General features: G+C 35.1%; 1 protein-coding gene across 1 annotated transcript; it reads right to left on the bottom strand.

The window, feature by feature from the left end:
- Positions 1 to 3,826: 3,826 nt before the first annotated feature.
- On the bottom strand, positions 3,827 to 16,823 carry prkg2l (protein kinase cGMP-dependent 2, like). The gene is made up of 20 exons (XM_083539656.1): positions 16,688 to 16,823; positions 15,654 to 16,160; positions 14,762 to 14,928; positions 14,525 to 14,638; positions 12,513 to 12,618; positions 12,223 to 12,286; positions 12,051 to 12,128; positions 11,855 to 11,949; positions 11,442 to 11,510; positions 11,248 to 11,346; positions 10,795 to 10,939; positions 10,557 to 10,693; positions 9,837 to 9,926; positions 9,523 to 9,664; positions 9,217 to 9,380; positions 6,752 to 6,874; positions 6,041 to 6,103; positions 5,018 to 5,084; positions 4,630 to 4,888; positions 3,827 to 4,572 (listed from the first exon to the last, which is right to left on the bottom strand). Exons 2-19 carry the CDS (start codon positions 16,133 to 16,135, stop codon positions 4,793 to 4,795), a joined length of 2,301 nt encoding a protein of 766 aa, XP_083395782.1. The 5' UTR covers positions 16,136 to 16,160; positions 16,688 to 16,823; the 3' UTR covers positions 3,827 to 4,572; positions 4,630 to 4,792.
- Positions 16,824 to 17,692: the final 869 nt, after the last annotated feature.

Below are 17,692 nucleotides of genomic sequence, written 5' to 3'. Positions count from 1 at the left end.
CATGTTCAAATCACTAGTAAGCTAGAAATGCTCTTAAATCCTGGTGTGTACAAATATTTGAATTTATAAAAAAATAAAATAAAAATAAAAAATAAAAAAATAAAAAAATAAAAACAATAGTTAAAAATGCATAACTTACAATAAGGACATGTGTACAGTTAGTCGTCGACTTACGACCTATGCAGCTTACGACCATTTACGACCTTACGACCACAATCGCTAGCCGCGGCGTGCGACAGTGCGTACCAGCTTCCGGCATAATTTCCCAGTACTGTACATATAGCCTACTCTACTTAAGACCAAATCGTTTTACGACTGTCGTACGCCGCGGCTACGACCGGTCTGTCGGTCCCAATCGTGGTCGTAAGTCGATGACTACCTGTATTTGATTCCACAGGCTAAAATTAATACAGCAAATGGGTATATGTTAGTAATAGTACAGCACAATTGTTGTAACAAAATGAGTTTATCTAATGATATCAAGATGTAACTGTGGCTTTTCGTGTATTTTCATTTTGTGTATGTATGTATTATATATATATATATATAAAGAAATATATATACACACACACACACACACACACACACACACACACACACACACACACACATACACACTCACCTTCTCTTTAGCTGCTGGTTCTTCTCTCACCATGAGAAGTTTAATAGAAAGATGACCTTTTCTTTTATGAATCTCTGGCTTGGGTAGCTGCTCTTTAACTTTCTTTAGTTTCATTTCTGAAGTTCTTGCAATGTGGTGTATTTTTTCAAAGTGATTTCAAATTAATTTATGTATATAACAATATTAATTCTGTTTTTTATCATTTAAGAATAAAACACTTAATTTAATATTTAATGGCAAAAAGTCAAATACATTTAATAAATGTTGTATTTATACAACTGGCTGTATTATTTGTAGCCATCTATTTTTATAATGTACATAAGATGCATATCTGTTACTGTATTGTGTTAACGAATTTACAGTGCAGTTTGCCTTTTTTACTTTTATTGTTTTTTATTATTATTTATTATGTTAAATACGTTTTAAATAGTGAATACTTTGATCTCCATCCTTGTTCTACTGTAAGGTTGGAAATGTATTTTCTTGACCCTAAAATATACTTTAAAATATATTTTGGTTTAAATTAAATATATTTTCAATTTCAAAAATATATTTTATTGAGCATCACAGCATACAAAATATATTTAACATATATAAAATGTATTTTGGCCAAAATAAATATATTTGTTTACCGTACGGGTTTGATGCTCAGTGTTTTCATTCACAGAGCCTCTGATTTGAGAAAAATCAGCAAAACTGATCACTTGCAATACATTTAATACTTAAGCAAAATAAGTTCAATCACAAGGATCCAGCTAGATTCTCTTCCAGGGCCTTAGACTGATCTTTTGTAGTAGTATTTCAACTCAACTCAGATAATTAGCTTAGAAAGCCCTTAAATATGTTGTGTTAGCTGTAATCAAACAAAAATTTAGATTACTTTTTGGACTAGATTAGCAAACTTTGGTCTAAGAAAGAAGAGTATTCTGCTTAAAAGCAACAACAAAAAGTTATACTTTTAAAGTGACAAATAAAGTTCAGTAATCAGTAATTAACAAACTAGCATACTGCTGAAAATAAGATGGTGTGAAGGCTTGGGGGGAAAAAAAAAACCCGTAAGCGCTCATAGTTCTGTGTCTCCCTCTAGTGGCGGCATTTTCAAGACATGGTCTTCTAACGTCTGAAACACACGGTATTCATTTTAAATACTTGTCCACATGGTACACATCTGTTTTCCCATCCCCTCGTAAAGTACATCCTTGCATTTTTTGACCTTGGACAAAATTAGTCATACAAGCTAGAGCATAAAAATGTTTATTAAATTCAATTCCACCGACTTCTGCAGACAATTTTGTATTTTCCCACACATATTATGCAATTTTCCCTCATCACATAATAGATACTAACTAAGTTGGAGAAATATTAACACCTTTTCCCTCTAAAACATGCAAAGTCAGCCAACCACATCTTTTCAAGCAGCCAGTGCAGCATCAGATGGCACATAGAGGAAAGTGGCATCTACCTTCTTTTACATACAGTACATGTGAACAGCTCACTAAGCCATATCTCCTATACTGAGAGCAATCTCTTGCTAGCAGGGCAACATTTTCTCAGTTGGGTCACTCATTTCCCAAAATATTTATCAAAATATTAAGAAGAGAAACAATTAGGAATCTTAAAAAAAAAAAAAAATCACAAATGACAATGTATTGACAATGTATGACAACGTCCTCCAGATTTCTAACGTGTCTACATGTAGTGAATTAGAGTATGGTATGGTTATAAGGAGTCAGGATCAGGCTGTGCAGTTAACACTTAGGCCTTTAGTGGTGTCCTACCGGAATCAATCCGTCTCTTAGGACTGTCATTATGACACCATGGCTATAGAAACCATCAATATTATACAAAGACACAGTATAACAGAGCTCTGCATCACAGACTCACATACAGTGAGGATATTAGATTAATGATACTCATTATTATTCTCACTCATGTATTTCTTTATTAAATCTCGCACAGTATCGCAACGTGGTATTCTTGTCTCTGGAAAAGCAACAAACTAAACCTGTGTATTTATTGTCAGCTTAAAAAACATGCTCCACTACCTACTCTATGTGGCCAACGAAAAAATGTGCTCTCTTACCATCCAATCAAAAGACCTAAAAATGTTGAAGTTATTGTCTGCCTGCTAGATGGCCTCAGAGTGGCCAAGTCGAAATTTAATTGGTTAAAGCAACAGCTTTAAGCAGCACAAACTGTACTCTGCAAGCACCCACAGTGTTAATTGATCCTGGCAACACATCATGTGATGGTTGAAAGATGTTTGGATAGAAATCCCAGTGTAAACAGACACTTGTAACAGCGCATCCGAGAGAAGCGCTATAAAATGAAGAGAATAGACTATTGGGAATAATTTTATACATAATAAACGGATAGAGATTTGGCCAAAGAAGAGGTACTTGCTGATTTTCCACCAGTTTAAGGAGTAGTAGGGAAGTGGGAAACAGTAAATCAGTAAATCCCAGTTGAATCCTAGAAGGCGGCATTTAACCATCAACTGCAAAGTATATAAATAGGAAAATTCTAAGTTGTTCTGGATAAGGGAATCGGTCAAATGATGTAAATGTAAATAAAAAAAATTTATTATAAAATTAAAAAAATGCAATGCATAATGCTCTACAACTATAAGATTACAAATAAACAAATACATAAATAAATAAATAAAACAGCTATGCTATAACAATGATTTGCTTTTTGTTTATAGGTATGTTTATAGGTCCAACACAGTCTAAAAGTCAGATTTCACACACACACACACACACACACACACACACACACACACACACACACACACACACACACACACACACACACACACAGAGAGAGAGAGAGAGAGAGAGAGAGAGAGAGAGAGAGAGAGAGAGAGAGAGAGAGAGAGAAAGTAAAATAGCAACGTGCCAGAAGACACGTAAAATACCTTTTAAGATTACTGAAGGTTCTTGATTTTAAGCTCTTTGCTGTTATTTTATCAACAGGGGGCATCATTGCTGCATAACACAAATTTCAATTAATGGTTGTGACAAAAACATGTGACAGAAAAAGGCCAGTAAAACAATAATGATGTCTCTGGTAAATAAAGAATATGTTTTTGCAAAGGCACATACTTCACGCTGTGGAAAAGATCTTTCAAGTTATTGTATCTTAATAAAGAATATTTTGTACACACTGTTAAGAATAAGAATAAAAATACCGTACAACTATTAATTAGCGTAAAAAGGAAGCAGTATAATATTTATTGTCCTTTTAAAAATAATAAATGTGACATGGCTGTGCATATATAGGTACATCGTACAAGAAACAACATTATATTCACAAAGAATAATAATATAGGAATTATTATTATTATTATTATTATTATTATTATTATTACATTTTTATTTTCTTCTGAACATTATATTGTCCTTTTCGAACTTTTAATTGCTGCCCTTTCTTTAGACTTGTATAAACCCCAATTTACATATATTCACTTCTCTAGTAATAACATACTGTATTATAAAATCAATTACAGGAAAGAGATTAAATAAAGCTGATTTTACAGTAGATACAATACCATAAATCCAAGACTAACAAGAGACACTGATATGAGGATTAATGAATGGCAGATAATACAGTTATGAATAAAACACTGCCACTCACTGATAGGCACATCTCAGGAAGATCTGGTTTCCAAGTAAATAAAAAGGAAATGATTATAATATTAATGAAAAAAGAAAGACAGACACACTAGTTAGTATTTAAATAATCAGAAAACCTTAGTTGGCACTAGAGTTTGTGTTACTGATTAAAGTAATTAGATTACAATATTTTTTTACTTTCTTCGCCTTTAAAGCAGTGATTTGGTTCTACATTTTGTGTGATGTTTGTTAGTAGTCATCATGTGTCCACTGTAGAACTTCTTGTTGATACTTTCTCGAATTATACCCGCTTGTATTCCAAAGCAGGAGAAGTTCCTGTTCATCTTTCAGGTTTTATCAGTTTGTTTAGTGTTTTAGAGTCGATTCAGGGACAAAATTAACAGTGTTGTTAAAATGTGTACTAATACACACATTTTGTTAATTTTGTGTTTTGGTTATATTCATACAGAATATTCTTTCAGCTATTCTGTGTGGCTTCTCTTGTGTGGTTTCACTGAGGCAGGCTTAGTCATGTTAAAAATAAAACTGCTGACTTTCAGAAGTCCTTATCCCATCCAGAAAGCTCATCAGGAGGTTCCTCCAGCTCGGGGGGAAACATGTCAAAATAACTGTGATCCAGAGGTCCGTTTAGCTGAAGTCAGTACAACAGCAGACTTATCATAAACAATAATAAACATCATAAACATGTACATCTTTAAAAAAAAAAAATACATGTCAAACAAACCAGATTAAAGCTTTAAAGAGCGTGAGTATGCTTCACCTCTCTCTTTAGTGGAGATGTGAGCTTCCGTCGTCGTAGTCCCTCCCAGTTAAATCCCTGAAACCACCTGAGAAACAACAAGCCATGAAATGCACTCTATTTCAGTTGTAGTGATTACATCACACAGTTAATACTAGCAAGTGATTTGTAATTTGTAGTAAAAGCACAATAAGGTGAAAAAGGTAAAAAAGAGGCTAGACAACAAACATAATAGATTTACATATCAAATAAAAAATTTTACATATATACGTCTACATTCCCTATTGGATATGTGTGTATCAATGAATTTTAAACCATGTTTATTAATACATAAAAGTCTGTATTTTATCTATTAAACAGTTGTATCATTTTACTTAACATCACCATACTTAATTTTGTTACTTCTTATATTTTCTTACTTCTGTATTTAAAATATGCTACAAGAAATGTTAAGACCCAGTTGCCTCGGCCTGTACACACTAACCAATGGCCACCTGTGATTTGCACCTAGGCCTTGAGCAGAGCACCTGTATTTCAGGCACTAACACTTCCCATGGTTGCTAACACATCAACTGAGTACGTCAGCATCACCCATCTCTCTGTAGCTCCAGCATTCTGCTGAAGATGGCAACAGCTGTGCATGTGTGTGTGTGTGTGTGTGTGTGTGTGTGTGTGTGTGTGTGTGTGTGTGTGTGTGTGTCTTATTCTGGCCTCTAATTGTTTCCTCTGTGAATGTGCTTTTGGTCTGCTTTTGACAATTCTGCCAAAAAGGGTTAGCCCCTAAAAAGGGTTCAGAAAAGGCTCCATCTGCTATTTATTGTGCTAGGACAAACAATCCTGAAGCCAATTTTAAATATATTGATAATAAGCCTACCAAGGAATTCAGAGAGATATTAGCATGTTTTATACTTTGTTGGCCAGATTGAGGTGAGAACATAAATAAACTACGGCATAAATTTTGTTAGGTTTTGCAGCAGAAGGTGAACGTCATCAAAGACTGTTATGATCTCAAGGTATATTTTATTAAGATAAATCACAACCTACTTGTGTTTCTTGATGTCAATAATGCCACTTTTCTTATTGCCAAGTCGTTCTGCAGGATTGAGCCTAAATACAATGGAGAAAGAAAGGCGGACTGCAGTGGGACAGAGAAAACGCATCAGTACCTAATATACCGTATGTGGGTTTAGCTCTAATGAAATTATTAGATATTTTTGTCAGCTTGTAAAAAAAAAAACAAAAGCTTGTACTTTCAGGGTGAGATACCATTTTCAACACAATCTCAAAAACAGCTGATGTTTTCTGTTCTAAAAAAAAAAAAAAATCAATCCACATTTATCTAACAAATCACATTTATTTTAATGCATCTGTTGCTCTGTGTGATTACATCCAAGCTGATGTTTTTGTCAATCATCCATTATTATAGATTACAGACACAATTTATTCTTTTTTCCACCTTTACTAACTGCACTGATTGGCTAGTGATGCACTAATCAACAGACAGCAAAAAATGGCACATCCTTCTCACTCAGGGAACAGGGCCAATTATTTTCTCTTGAATGCCTGGCCATGTGTGACTGTGGCAATTGTTTGGATTTCAGCTCATATTCTATAATCTTCCTAAACTGAACAGATGATAATTTAAACCTCTGTAAAGCCAATATATTCAATCTCGTCTGACTGGAATTTCATGTGATTTAAACCTATATCAACTAGCAGTAATGACATATGACAGGTAAATATATAAAGACTTACCTGCAGAGCCTCCTGATCAAGTCCTCTGGGCGTTTGCTGATCCTCTTGGGAAAGTCCACCTTCTCTATGCCATGCAGCACCATTGTGTAGATCTTGATAGGATCAGATCCTACGAAAGGAGGGCTGGAGGAACAGGTGGAGAAGTCACATGTGATTATGTCGTGTAGACTTCTGCAGACTTAAGGATAATTTGCTGGCATAGGTGTGAGAATTTGTTTATCTGATATTCAACCTTTGTCTTGAGGCATTTGGGCTAATTTGCGTGAAATGGCACAATAGGAGGTGTGACATTTGCAATCTATCATCATTGTTTTCTGATTGTCGACAAAAATTCCATGTTATTTTGAAATGGCATTTGCCTGACTTCAAACTAATGTAGAAGCCATGTCAGCATAAACTGGCTAATTTTAAATAAATAAATACTACTGACTGATTTTTATTTTACTTTAACTAAGATAAATTGTTTGTAAACATGAGCCAAAACCTCACTGGTGGCTATAAATGTCAATTAATCAGTTTCATTAACATTCTAGAATTATCAACATCAATAAAGTGGATAAAAACCAAACTGATTACCAGACTCACAATTAATTGGCATCCTGAAAATAAGAAATTAATAAAATAAACACATAAAAATCAGAAAAGTACGTCAGGAAAATACGTTAGCCACTAACATTTTGTACACATACGGAAACTCTGTCATTCTGCTTATAATTGTCATTATTAACTATAATTAAATTAAATTAAATAATAATTGATATATTCTGTGCATTAAACAATAGAGATAAAATACTACAAACAGCAACAAGCAAATACCAGTAAGTGTTATGCAGTATTGCTACATTTCACCTTCTCACTACACAGTGTTCATTTTTCATACAGGCATAATAAGGCATTGTCACACCAAGCTTTGATAGTCATCTACACTGTTACAGCAATTATGCAATCCTATTAGCCTATGTTATTGGTAAATCTCTTTTAGGCATCACAGCTGTGAAGTATGTTTTGAAATACACTGTATGACCAGAAAACATTCGTCTGCTCATTAATTAGGGTTGCAACTATTAAACTAATCGATTAATCAGAGGATTTTCTTCTTCTTCTTCTTCTTCTCCCCTAATTCAGGGTGTTTATGTATAAAAGTGTACATAAAAAATGCAAAAGCCACATATTGAGTTTAACTAGCTTTAATTTTGACATGTAATAAAACTTATAGTAGCTGTTTGTTGAGGAGTGCATGGGGGATTTCTCCTTGAGCAAATTCACTCATGCTGGGTTGTTTTTTTTTTTCTGTAAAAAAACCCCAAAAGTGCATTTGAGTATACAAGGTAAAACAATTTGTGTACATTAATATTTGTATTGTTTTTAATGATAATTGCAGGTGTCAAGTTGACAACCATGCTTAAAAAAATCAATATAAAATATGATACAAAATTGTTTTTACAATTTTTGTTTAAAAACTATACACAGACATTTTGTTTAGTTGTGAAGCTATAAACATCTAGATTATATAATGAATTTAATTTTGTATAATAATTAAATGATATATGCATAAATGAAATATACAAACACTGAAAATAAGCATTTGAACGTATAGTAGAGCCACAGAAAATAACGTTTCAAAACAGATAAGTTACTGTTGTAGCAGACAAATGCAATAATATAGAATGGAAGGAAGAAACGCAGTTAACAGTTAACAGATTGATTTAAAAAAAAAAAAAGGAAAGAATATGCATTGGTGTACAAATGCAAAAGCATTTGCGGAAAATCACAACAGTGACTGAAAATGTAATTGTTTACTGCTGTTGCTGTTTACTGGGTTTAGAGTTTGTGTTTGATTGTAACCGTTTTAATTGAATCATCACTATGTTGCAAGCGAGGTGATTCTTTCTATTTTAGAAAGACAATGCTAAACTGCATACTACATCTATTAAAACAGCATGGTTTGGTAGTAAAAGAGTCAGGTTGCTGAACTTTAAACATATGAAAACATTTGGTGCATGAAATAAAAAATACAACAAAGAGGACCCAGGACTGTTGAGCAGGTAAAATCCTGTATCAGGTAATGGGACAACATTGCTCTCCCAAAACTCGTCTTACCAAACATATACAGACAGTTGTTAAAAGAAGAGGGAATGCTACACAGTGGTACACATGGTCCTGTGCCAAAATATTTGAGACAAGTTGCAGCCATCAAATTCAAAATTGCATTATTTCTCTTTAAAAATAGTTCATTCTCTGGGATTAAACATTTGATGTTTTCTGTGTTCTACTATGAAAAAAAGGTTTATAGGATTTGCAAATCATTGCATTCTGTGTTTATTTACATGTAATACAGCATCCCACATTTTATGGAATTGGGGTTGTAAAATGATGATGCTACAGTGCATGAATGAAAATACAGAATATGAACGTGAGAATATAAATAAGCAAGAAAATGAAATTACTGTGCTATGACAGTGTACCTGCCAGTGAGGAGCTCAAAAATGAGGATCCCTAAAGACCAGCAGTCGGCTCCAAAGTCATGGCCTTTATTCATAATGACCTCAGGGGCCACATACTCTGGTGTGCCACAGAATGTCCAGGTTTTCTTTCCCAAACCAATTCTCTTAGCAAAGCCAAAATCAGTCTGGCAAAGCAAACAAAAACAAAAACTGAACATATTACATGACTACACTTTTCATAAGATTCTAATTTTGCAGTGCATCTTGAAGCAAAACTTTTACACAATAAATATTCTAGAAACAATTGAGGATGCATAATAAACCTACCATTTTGATGTATCCCTCTGTATCTAGAAGTAGATTCTCAGGTTTGAGGTCTCGGTAAACAACACCAATTCCATGCAGGTAATCAAAGGCCTCCAGAACACAACCAATGCAGAATCGTGCAGTTGCTTCCTCAAAGAAGCCCCTAAATCACATTAAAGATGGAAAATCCTAATGAATTAACTGAAATTTCATTACGGTTTCAGCAAACTAATGTTCATCTGAATCACTACTGTCAGTAATCAAGTTACCATATTTCTGATAAAGATTATTAGCCACAATGAGTTTAGTGCAGTGTAAAAATAACCTACACTCACATGTCCCTTAGAATGCTCCATAACTCTCCACCAAGACAGACCTCGAGCAGCATGTACACATATTTAGTATCCCGAAATGTCCGAAACAATCTGAAAAAGAACAAAGAGAATAGATAGTCAATAGATCAATAGATAGATTTGTATCATTAACATTCAAGGGTAGAAAGGATATAAACACCTAGTATCATTTGATGTTGTTGCATGCAGTAAACTGAACACTTTTGTCTAGAAAGGCCAGAACGATGGACGCAAATATCAAGCTAGAGCACACTCTTTTACAAGAGTAAATGACATTCTTCAAGTTGTTTCTTAGTAACTTCCCAAAGCCTCTGCCACCCATATTTGCCTCCCTAACACTTGAATGTACACTAGGGGCTACTTTATTCTGGAATAACAAAACTTAGTGTGTTGTATGAGGCCAGTGATATTTTGTAACTTTCTAGAGGTGTTTTATTTGCAAATTAAGTGCAACTCATCGGCCAACTGTCAGGACTTAATATACAGAATATTTTATCTGTTATTTACACCAATATTGACTTAATTAATCCAGTCCTGACAATAATTCAAGACACAGACAAAATAGTGTCTATTATCATTTCTTAATATATGAGAGCCAATTGTGTTCTTTTTAATTAAAGCAATTAAATTAACACAATATTATATATATTACTGATGTAAATCTTTTTTGAGCTTTACTCCTGCATATCTAATCAATCTGACCTGACTATAAAGTTGCACTTAGTCATTTGTAAAATGTTCTTCTCAGAGTAGATGTGGTCCTGCTGCTTAGTGTCGACAATGTGCTTCTTCTTAATGCACTTCAACGCAAAAGCAGCGTCTTCATCTTTGAGCTTCACCTGTGACACACAGCGCAATCCAAACATACACAAGTGCTGTTTAGGGACATAATCAAGTCTGGGTTTTTCTCTTTGGTGTAAAGTGGTAGCTGTGCTCTCACCAGCTCTACTCTGCCAAAGCCTCCCATGCCTAGAGTGGCCACAATTTGCAGGTCATATAAGAAAGATGTACTGGACAGTCGATGGGCTTTCTCACGCAGATTGCGCAGCTCAGCTGCCTCTGTGCCTCGCTCACGCAGAGGACTTCTGCAGTGCCACAACACACACACACACACACACACACACACACACACACACACACACACACACACACACACACACACACACATGACATATAACAAAAAAATGAAGTTGATAGGAACAATTTGACATCTGATAGTCTTTTCAAGCGATTGTGTGTTACTGACATTCAAATCCCATCCAATAAAATGCTAGCAATATGTTTTCCCATTTGCAGCAGCCTAGCAAATCATCATGAAAAACATGTTAAAATTATGAATACATTATTCATCTGACAGTCTGACCATACAATTGGATGTACATATACTGCTTACACGGCATTTCTCCTCTCATCACTTATAGACAGCTGCTCCACATACTCCCGCAGATATGCCTGCAGCTCCTCATAAGTGCCCACCATCTGATTAAAGTTACTGTAAAAAGACATTGAAAAATAATATAAAACTGAATCCAATCCGATATTTATGTCGTTTGAAGTGTGTGCCTGTGTAGTAACAAAGTCACTTACTCTCTATCCACCACCAAACACTGCGTGTCATTCTCCTTTGCAATGATGTTAGCTGAACGAACATCTTCACTGAATGATAAAAACATAAAGAAAAATTTATGTTTGCAATAATGCATTTTGGAGCTTTTTGAGTTGCCATATGAGGTGATGAGACTTTGCTCTTAGACAATGGGACAGTGTGAGAAAAACGATTTCTCAGATGACTAGCATTCTGCCACCCACATCCTCTCATAGATCAACACTCAGATAACCCACTCAGCATAAAACACTCAACCAAGGAACACAGGAAACAAAATAACATCTAACCCAGTCATGGTAATTAAATTACTCTCAGAGCATGAAGCTCTATTGATAAGCAAAGTCTTTCCGTACTACTTTAAATAATAAATAAAGGAATAAGGAAACAGCCAAACCTTATAAGTGCTTTTTCTCCAAAGTAATCTCCTATGCCCAGGGTCTTAATCTCCTGAGGTTCAGGAAATCCCTCAGTGCTCTGTGTTACTGACACCTGTATTAAAAATATACCACAATATGTTACATATGCATATGAATTAAACATGCAGATAAATATATGCACATTTTTTACAGCAGTAAATTCTAGAACCTTACCTCTCCTTTAGCTATAATGAAGAAAGTGTTCCCCTCCTCTCCCTCACGAATAATGTACTCTCCTTTGTCAAAATAATCCTAAAATTAAGATCAATCAAACTGAACATCCCAATCTGAATACTTGAACCAGATGTAAAACACAAAAAGACAAAAAATAGACTTAAACACTTACAATTTCTAAGCAGTCAACAATTTTGGCAAGTTTCTCCTCTGGCAAGTCCTTTAATAAAGACACACTGAAAAAAAAAAAAAATTTTTAAACAAATAACAAAATGTGGAAATGCTATAATTTCTTTGAGTAGGAATGATTCTTGTTAGCTGTGTGCATATATATATATATATATATATATATATATATATATATATATATATATATATATATATATATACATATATAAGTACGACATTTACACAGAGAACAACATGCACAGGGCAGTATGTATTTGTGTCATGCAACTGCACCTGCGCAGGAAGCTGAAGTACTCTGCATGTCTGGCCTGAGTGGATCTCATCATGATACTCTGAAACATCTGCCGGTCGAGAGCCCAGATGTGAGACTGTGTCATAGCTAATAATATACATATAAAAAGAAAAATAAACAGCAAATATTTGCATTTAGAAAAATTACACAAATAATATACCTATGTGCAGTGGCCAACAAGTATTAGCTTAAACACACACTACATTATGCTTAATCTTTCTATTCCAACATTGTTCCCTTGGAATATGACCCTTGTTGACACTTGTTTTAATTTGTGAAAAATAACACAAAATGATGAACACTCTCTTAGTTTAAACTACATTAATCCCCTGCTTTACTACGGTTTGAATCTCGTGCCCCCGGTTTAATTAGTTTCAATGAGTTTCACGGTCTCTCGCTGATAGCACCATAGACCAAAAAAAAAAACGTATAGGGAGGTTTATGGAGTTTTATGTTAAAATGATGAAATTTATTAATAAAAACATAATGATTCATTATAAAATGAAGTAAAATGTTAATACAGTACAGTACAGAATGGAAAGACGTGTATCTTTAACTCTGCCTCTTTTTTTTGAGACAATGTCTGTTGTGAAAAGCGCTATAGAAATAAACTTGACTTGACTTGACTTTTTGACATCATAGGACTCAATATAGATGATGAATTTTGTGTAAATTCTTAGAAATACAGTACACTGTATCACATGTATATGATTTACGGCTTAAACAATAAAAAAAAGTGTCAGTTTATTCCAGTTTTTCGTTTAATGCAAGCGGTTTTGGAACGTAACACCACAATAAATGGGGGATTACTGTACTAGACTTCACTCAACACTTGGTTATAATCCATTGATTCCAACAGTCAAACAAAACATTTCACAGCAAACAGCCTTGCTTGTAAGTAGGCATATTTGAAACCTGCTCATTAGACAGCTGAGAGCAATTGAACACACACACTTTAACCATATGTATATAAATATCAGGTATAGGTATAGTACAACTACACTCATACAATGACATACAAATGCAAATTTTTATTTCTTTTTTTTTATATAAAAAAAATGCTCAAAATATCTATGCTATCCTATCAAAAATTTAAATTAACCTAAAATTAGATTATTACTTACTTTTTAGAAATTTATACCCAAACTTTGGACTTTCTTGTTCTATTGGCAGTTGTTGCTGATACAAAACATACATTTTTAGCTTTTTTATGAACTATATTCTTGAACTATATTAAAGATGTAATCATTTACTTCAATGTTTTTTTATGAAAATGTACGATCATCTTATTTTAATTAGTTTTTATGTTCACATTTGCTCAACTTTTATCTTAGTAAATATGGATCTTGATATGATCCTCTGGCAATATAAGAATAAGTATTAATTTCCAGCCACTTTTCTAAGGTCCTTTATTCATGGCAAAAAGTACAAATTTAGTAAAGAAAAGCAAGAATCTAGTTACAAAGATAAGTGTACTAATTGTACTAATAATTGATTATTAAACTATTAAAAATACTATAAAGAACAGAAAATAGTAATAAACAAAAAAGACATTTAGTGAAGTAAATATGGGGCTGATTTCTTTCTAGGCTTCTTTGCATATCAGGTGATTATATACAGTTAAATATTTGAAGACTTATATTTAACACATCATATGCAGTGAGAAGGTTCATATTAAATACTGCTGGTGTAATGAATAAAGACTTGGACATAGACTAAACACACATAGTTTAATAAAATACAGGTTTTAAACAAGGTCAAATAACAGAAGCGTAGGTTTTAATGGTTTATCTGTATGTCTTTTGTTTGTTTGTTTGTTTGTTTGTTTGAATGAATGAAATGATCAAAGTTTGCATAGTCATTGTTCATAATATGAATTGCTTAACCTTGATAGTTGCAAGAGTCGTAATGATAGATGCTTCAGCCATCTAATTTATTTTAGCCTCTTATGTAATATCATGGCAAGCTATAACTACCTGAACCACACATTTACCTCTAACAGTGGCAGTCCTCTTGCAGTTGTAGAGAATGGCCAACTCTCCAAAAGCGGTTCCAGGCCGCATTTGCCCCAGGAGCTTCCCGTTTTGCATCACCTCCAAAAAGCCCTCTGTGTATTCAACCAAAACCAAGTAATAAAGAATTAATATTATAATCTGTTAAAACCTCTTTTCTAAAATCACTTACAATAAACAAATAAAAAATTAGATAGGAAAAAAAGGCTAAAGCTGACCTGCAAGCACATAGAGGTAGTTCCCAGGCTCCCCTTCTTGGATCACCAGCTCATTGGCAGTAAAGGTTTTCTCATACATGCAGTCCACCATCTCTCGTGTGTGTTGAGGCTCTAACTTCTTCAGAAAATCATTGTTCATGATGGCCTCATTGATCAGTCTCTTTGTGCTGCAGAAAAGAGAACATGTAAAGTAGACTAAATGTTAAGATTGAGAGACATCCAAAATCATGCACAGGTTTCTAAATTGTGATAATAACAGACCACAACTTGCTGTGTTGTGTAATTTAGGGTAACTGAGCGATGTATGGAGTTGTTATTGTTTATTAATGGATTGATTAATACCCAACCCAAAGACACTGTGCTCCACACTTCCACTTGTATTGGTAAAACATACAGCATATTTTTCTTGGCTATTTACTCTTTTATAAATTGCCTAAAAAAAGAATGTCAAAACAAAAGAATGCATGCTTCAAGTAATGTTCCACTCTATAGTTAAACTTTGCAGCATCATAAATTGATTTTTTTTTTTTTGTCTTTCTTCATCGGGGCTTCTCTCATTACCACATCTGAAAGAACAAGGTCTCTCTATTAGCCTAAAATGGAACTTCTGAATGAATTAAAAGCGAGATTTGTACTGCCTGCTTAATGAAAACAGTAATGATCCTGCCCATTGCATACAGATGGCCCGCCCATTGTGTTCTTCAGCCTCTCCATCCCCCTTATAGTGTGTTATGGAAATCCACGCTTTTGTGCGTAATCTGAGAGCAAGACACTACAAAGCTTTCTGCTGTTTCCCCCTTTAAGCAAGTCACCATCTTGTCCAGTTGACTTGATTAAGAATGTATGAAATTTATCTCATGTGTGGTTACACAGTACTTTAAAACAAACTCACCCTGAGTCTTTGCGGATGCGTGTTCTCTCGGTAGAACCATGATGGGCCTTGTGACCACTGTAGAATTTTCCAGATGTAGGCTCAGCAGAAACCCCTTCCTTGGCCTTGAGTCGGCGGTGAACCTCTACAGCCACCCTATGGAATCGTGTTGAGCCCTGATTAATAACGCTGAGCAGCCTGTGACTGTGCCTGGCTGGCGGAGAGCGTCCCAGGTTGTTGTAGCCGATGGCATCCTGAAGCTTGTCAATCTGAGAGACTTTGGCCTCAAGCTCCCTCTGTAGAGTCTGCAGCCGAAGCTCCTGGGCTCTTAGCTCATGGTCTCGGTGGGAAAGTTCCTGCTCGAGCCAGGCTATCCTCAGCCTCAGCTGCTCCGATGACTCCCACACTGGTGACTCTTTAATACCTGAAGCCAAGCAAGTCTCTTCCAGCCGAGGGGCTTTGATTGAACCATTCCCCATGGCCACAGAGTCACTTCGCACCATAGAGAGGGCTTCTGGCTAGAAACCTCTGTCCAGCCAGAGAGATGCATTCTCTTTCAATATAACAGCGTTCATGGACATTATACTATACTACAGTGTGTCAACATGGTTTATTGCTGATGCTGTATTTCTGCATACTATAGATAGTATGTTGTATGACGACAAAATTCTAATGCATCTAAGAAGAATCATTATTCATGGATACTTTTGCAATATATGGCAAATAAGTGCATTGCAATGTAATTTTTATAGCAAAACTCATCATTGACGAGAAATACTGGATGAACTGTTAATAGTGCAATGCAGCTCTTTATTGTAACATGACCAAACTATAATGGTTAAAATACTGTGTGTTTAAATTTCTTATACACAATAAACATTTAACACTGAAACGAAATAAATATTTTGCACATTTTGCTGTCAAAGAAACCCAATTTAAGAGTGCTTTTAAGAAATCTAGACGCTATTTGTTCATTTATAAGCTCAACCTCTAACAGGTTTAAATGATTTCACAGGGAAAAAAATGGTACGCATTTTAGAAATATGTGTTCTTACCTTATGCGTTTGTCCTGATTCCTTTTCTGTTGAAATATTCGCGGTTTGTGTGTCATTGTGGCATGAAGCTGGAGATGGACGGCGCTGTGCTGTTTCTGCTCTCTGAGCGCCTGGCAACCGGACGGAAACTCTTTAGCCTTATAGAGCTGCGCTGCAGGGCGACATCTAGAGGCCAGAACACGTCATGCGCAATATTATTGCTGCTGCTGTTCCATTTGCAACCACAAGTGGCCAGGAAAAAAGTGGGGGAAGTCGGACAGTCATCTACTTTCTAATCTCAGGTGACTTCTTGATATAATATATATTGTGACTTCCTCTCCAAAGATGAGCTATACTTTTGATTGATTAGTGTTTTTTAGACACTGACTGGTGAAGTGAACAGCTGGTTATCTCAGTACTGTGGCACCTGTCAAGTTGTGGAATATAGTAGGCAGCAATTAGAAACAAGGGGAAGTTTGTTAGAAACAAGTGTAAAGAGCTGAGCGACTATGATCACAACTAAATTGCGATGGTTAGATGACCGGCTCAGAGCATCTTCAAAAAAGCAGGTCTTGTGGAATATTCTCAGTATGGAGTGGTTAGTACATGCCAAAATTGGTCCAATGAGGAAAAACCGTGAACCAGTGACAGGGTCATGGGTGCTCAAACTTCAATTCAATTCAATTCAATTCATTCAATTCATTTTTATTTGTATAGCGCTTTTAACAATGAACATTGTCTCAAAGCAGCATTACACAGATAATGCGGTGATTAAAAATTAATATGCTCTTTATGAGTAAGTTTGTCCCTGATGAGCAAGCCGGTGGCGACTGTGGCAAGGAAAAACTCCCCGAGATGGCATAAGGAAGAAACCTTGAGAGGAACCAGACTCAAGAGGGAACCCATCCTCATCTGGGTTACACCGAATGTCCATTTGTGGCAGGTATACAATGTTGCGGGGTACAGTGATGATAATCAAAAGCGAACTGTATTCCTGAGTCAGTGTAGGAGACTGTTGACATCAAC

The sequence above is a fragment of the Silurus aristotelis genome (genome assembly GCF_946808225.1).
Source record: "Silurus aristotelis genome assembly, chromosome: 4".
Classification (NCBI taxonomy): domain Eukaryota; kingdom Metazoa; phylum Chordata; class Actinopteri; order Siluriformes; family Siluridae; genus Silurus; species Silurus aristotelis.
This window is presented reverse-complemented; position numbering and strand designations above follow the sequence as displayed.

What these genes read in the sequence shown, in the direction of transcription:
- prkg2l (XM_083539656.1), bottom strand. Translation starts at nt 16,135, where the DNA reads ATGGTGCGAAGTGACTCTGTGGCCATGGGGAATGGTTCAATCAAAGCC. An exon ending in TGGAGCATTCTAAGGGACAT is followed by an intron (nt 9,665 to 9,836) that starts GTGAGTGTAGGT and finishes AATGTGATTTAG; the next exon opens with GGGCTTCTTTGAGGAAGCAA. An exon ending in TTGATCAGGAGGCTCTGCAG is followed by an intron (nt 6,104 to 6,751) that starts GTAAGTCTTTAT and finishes CATTGTATTTAG; the next exon opens with GCTCAATCCTGCAGAACGAC.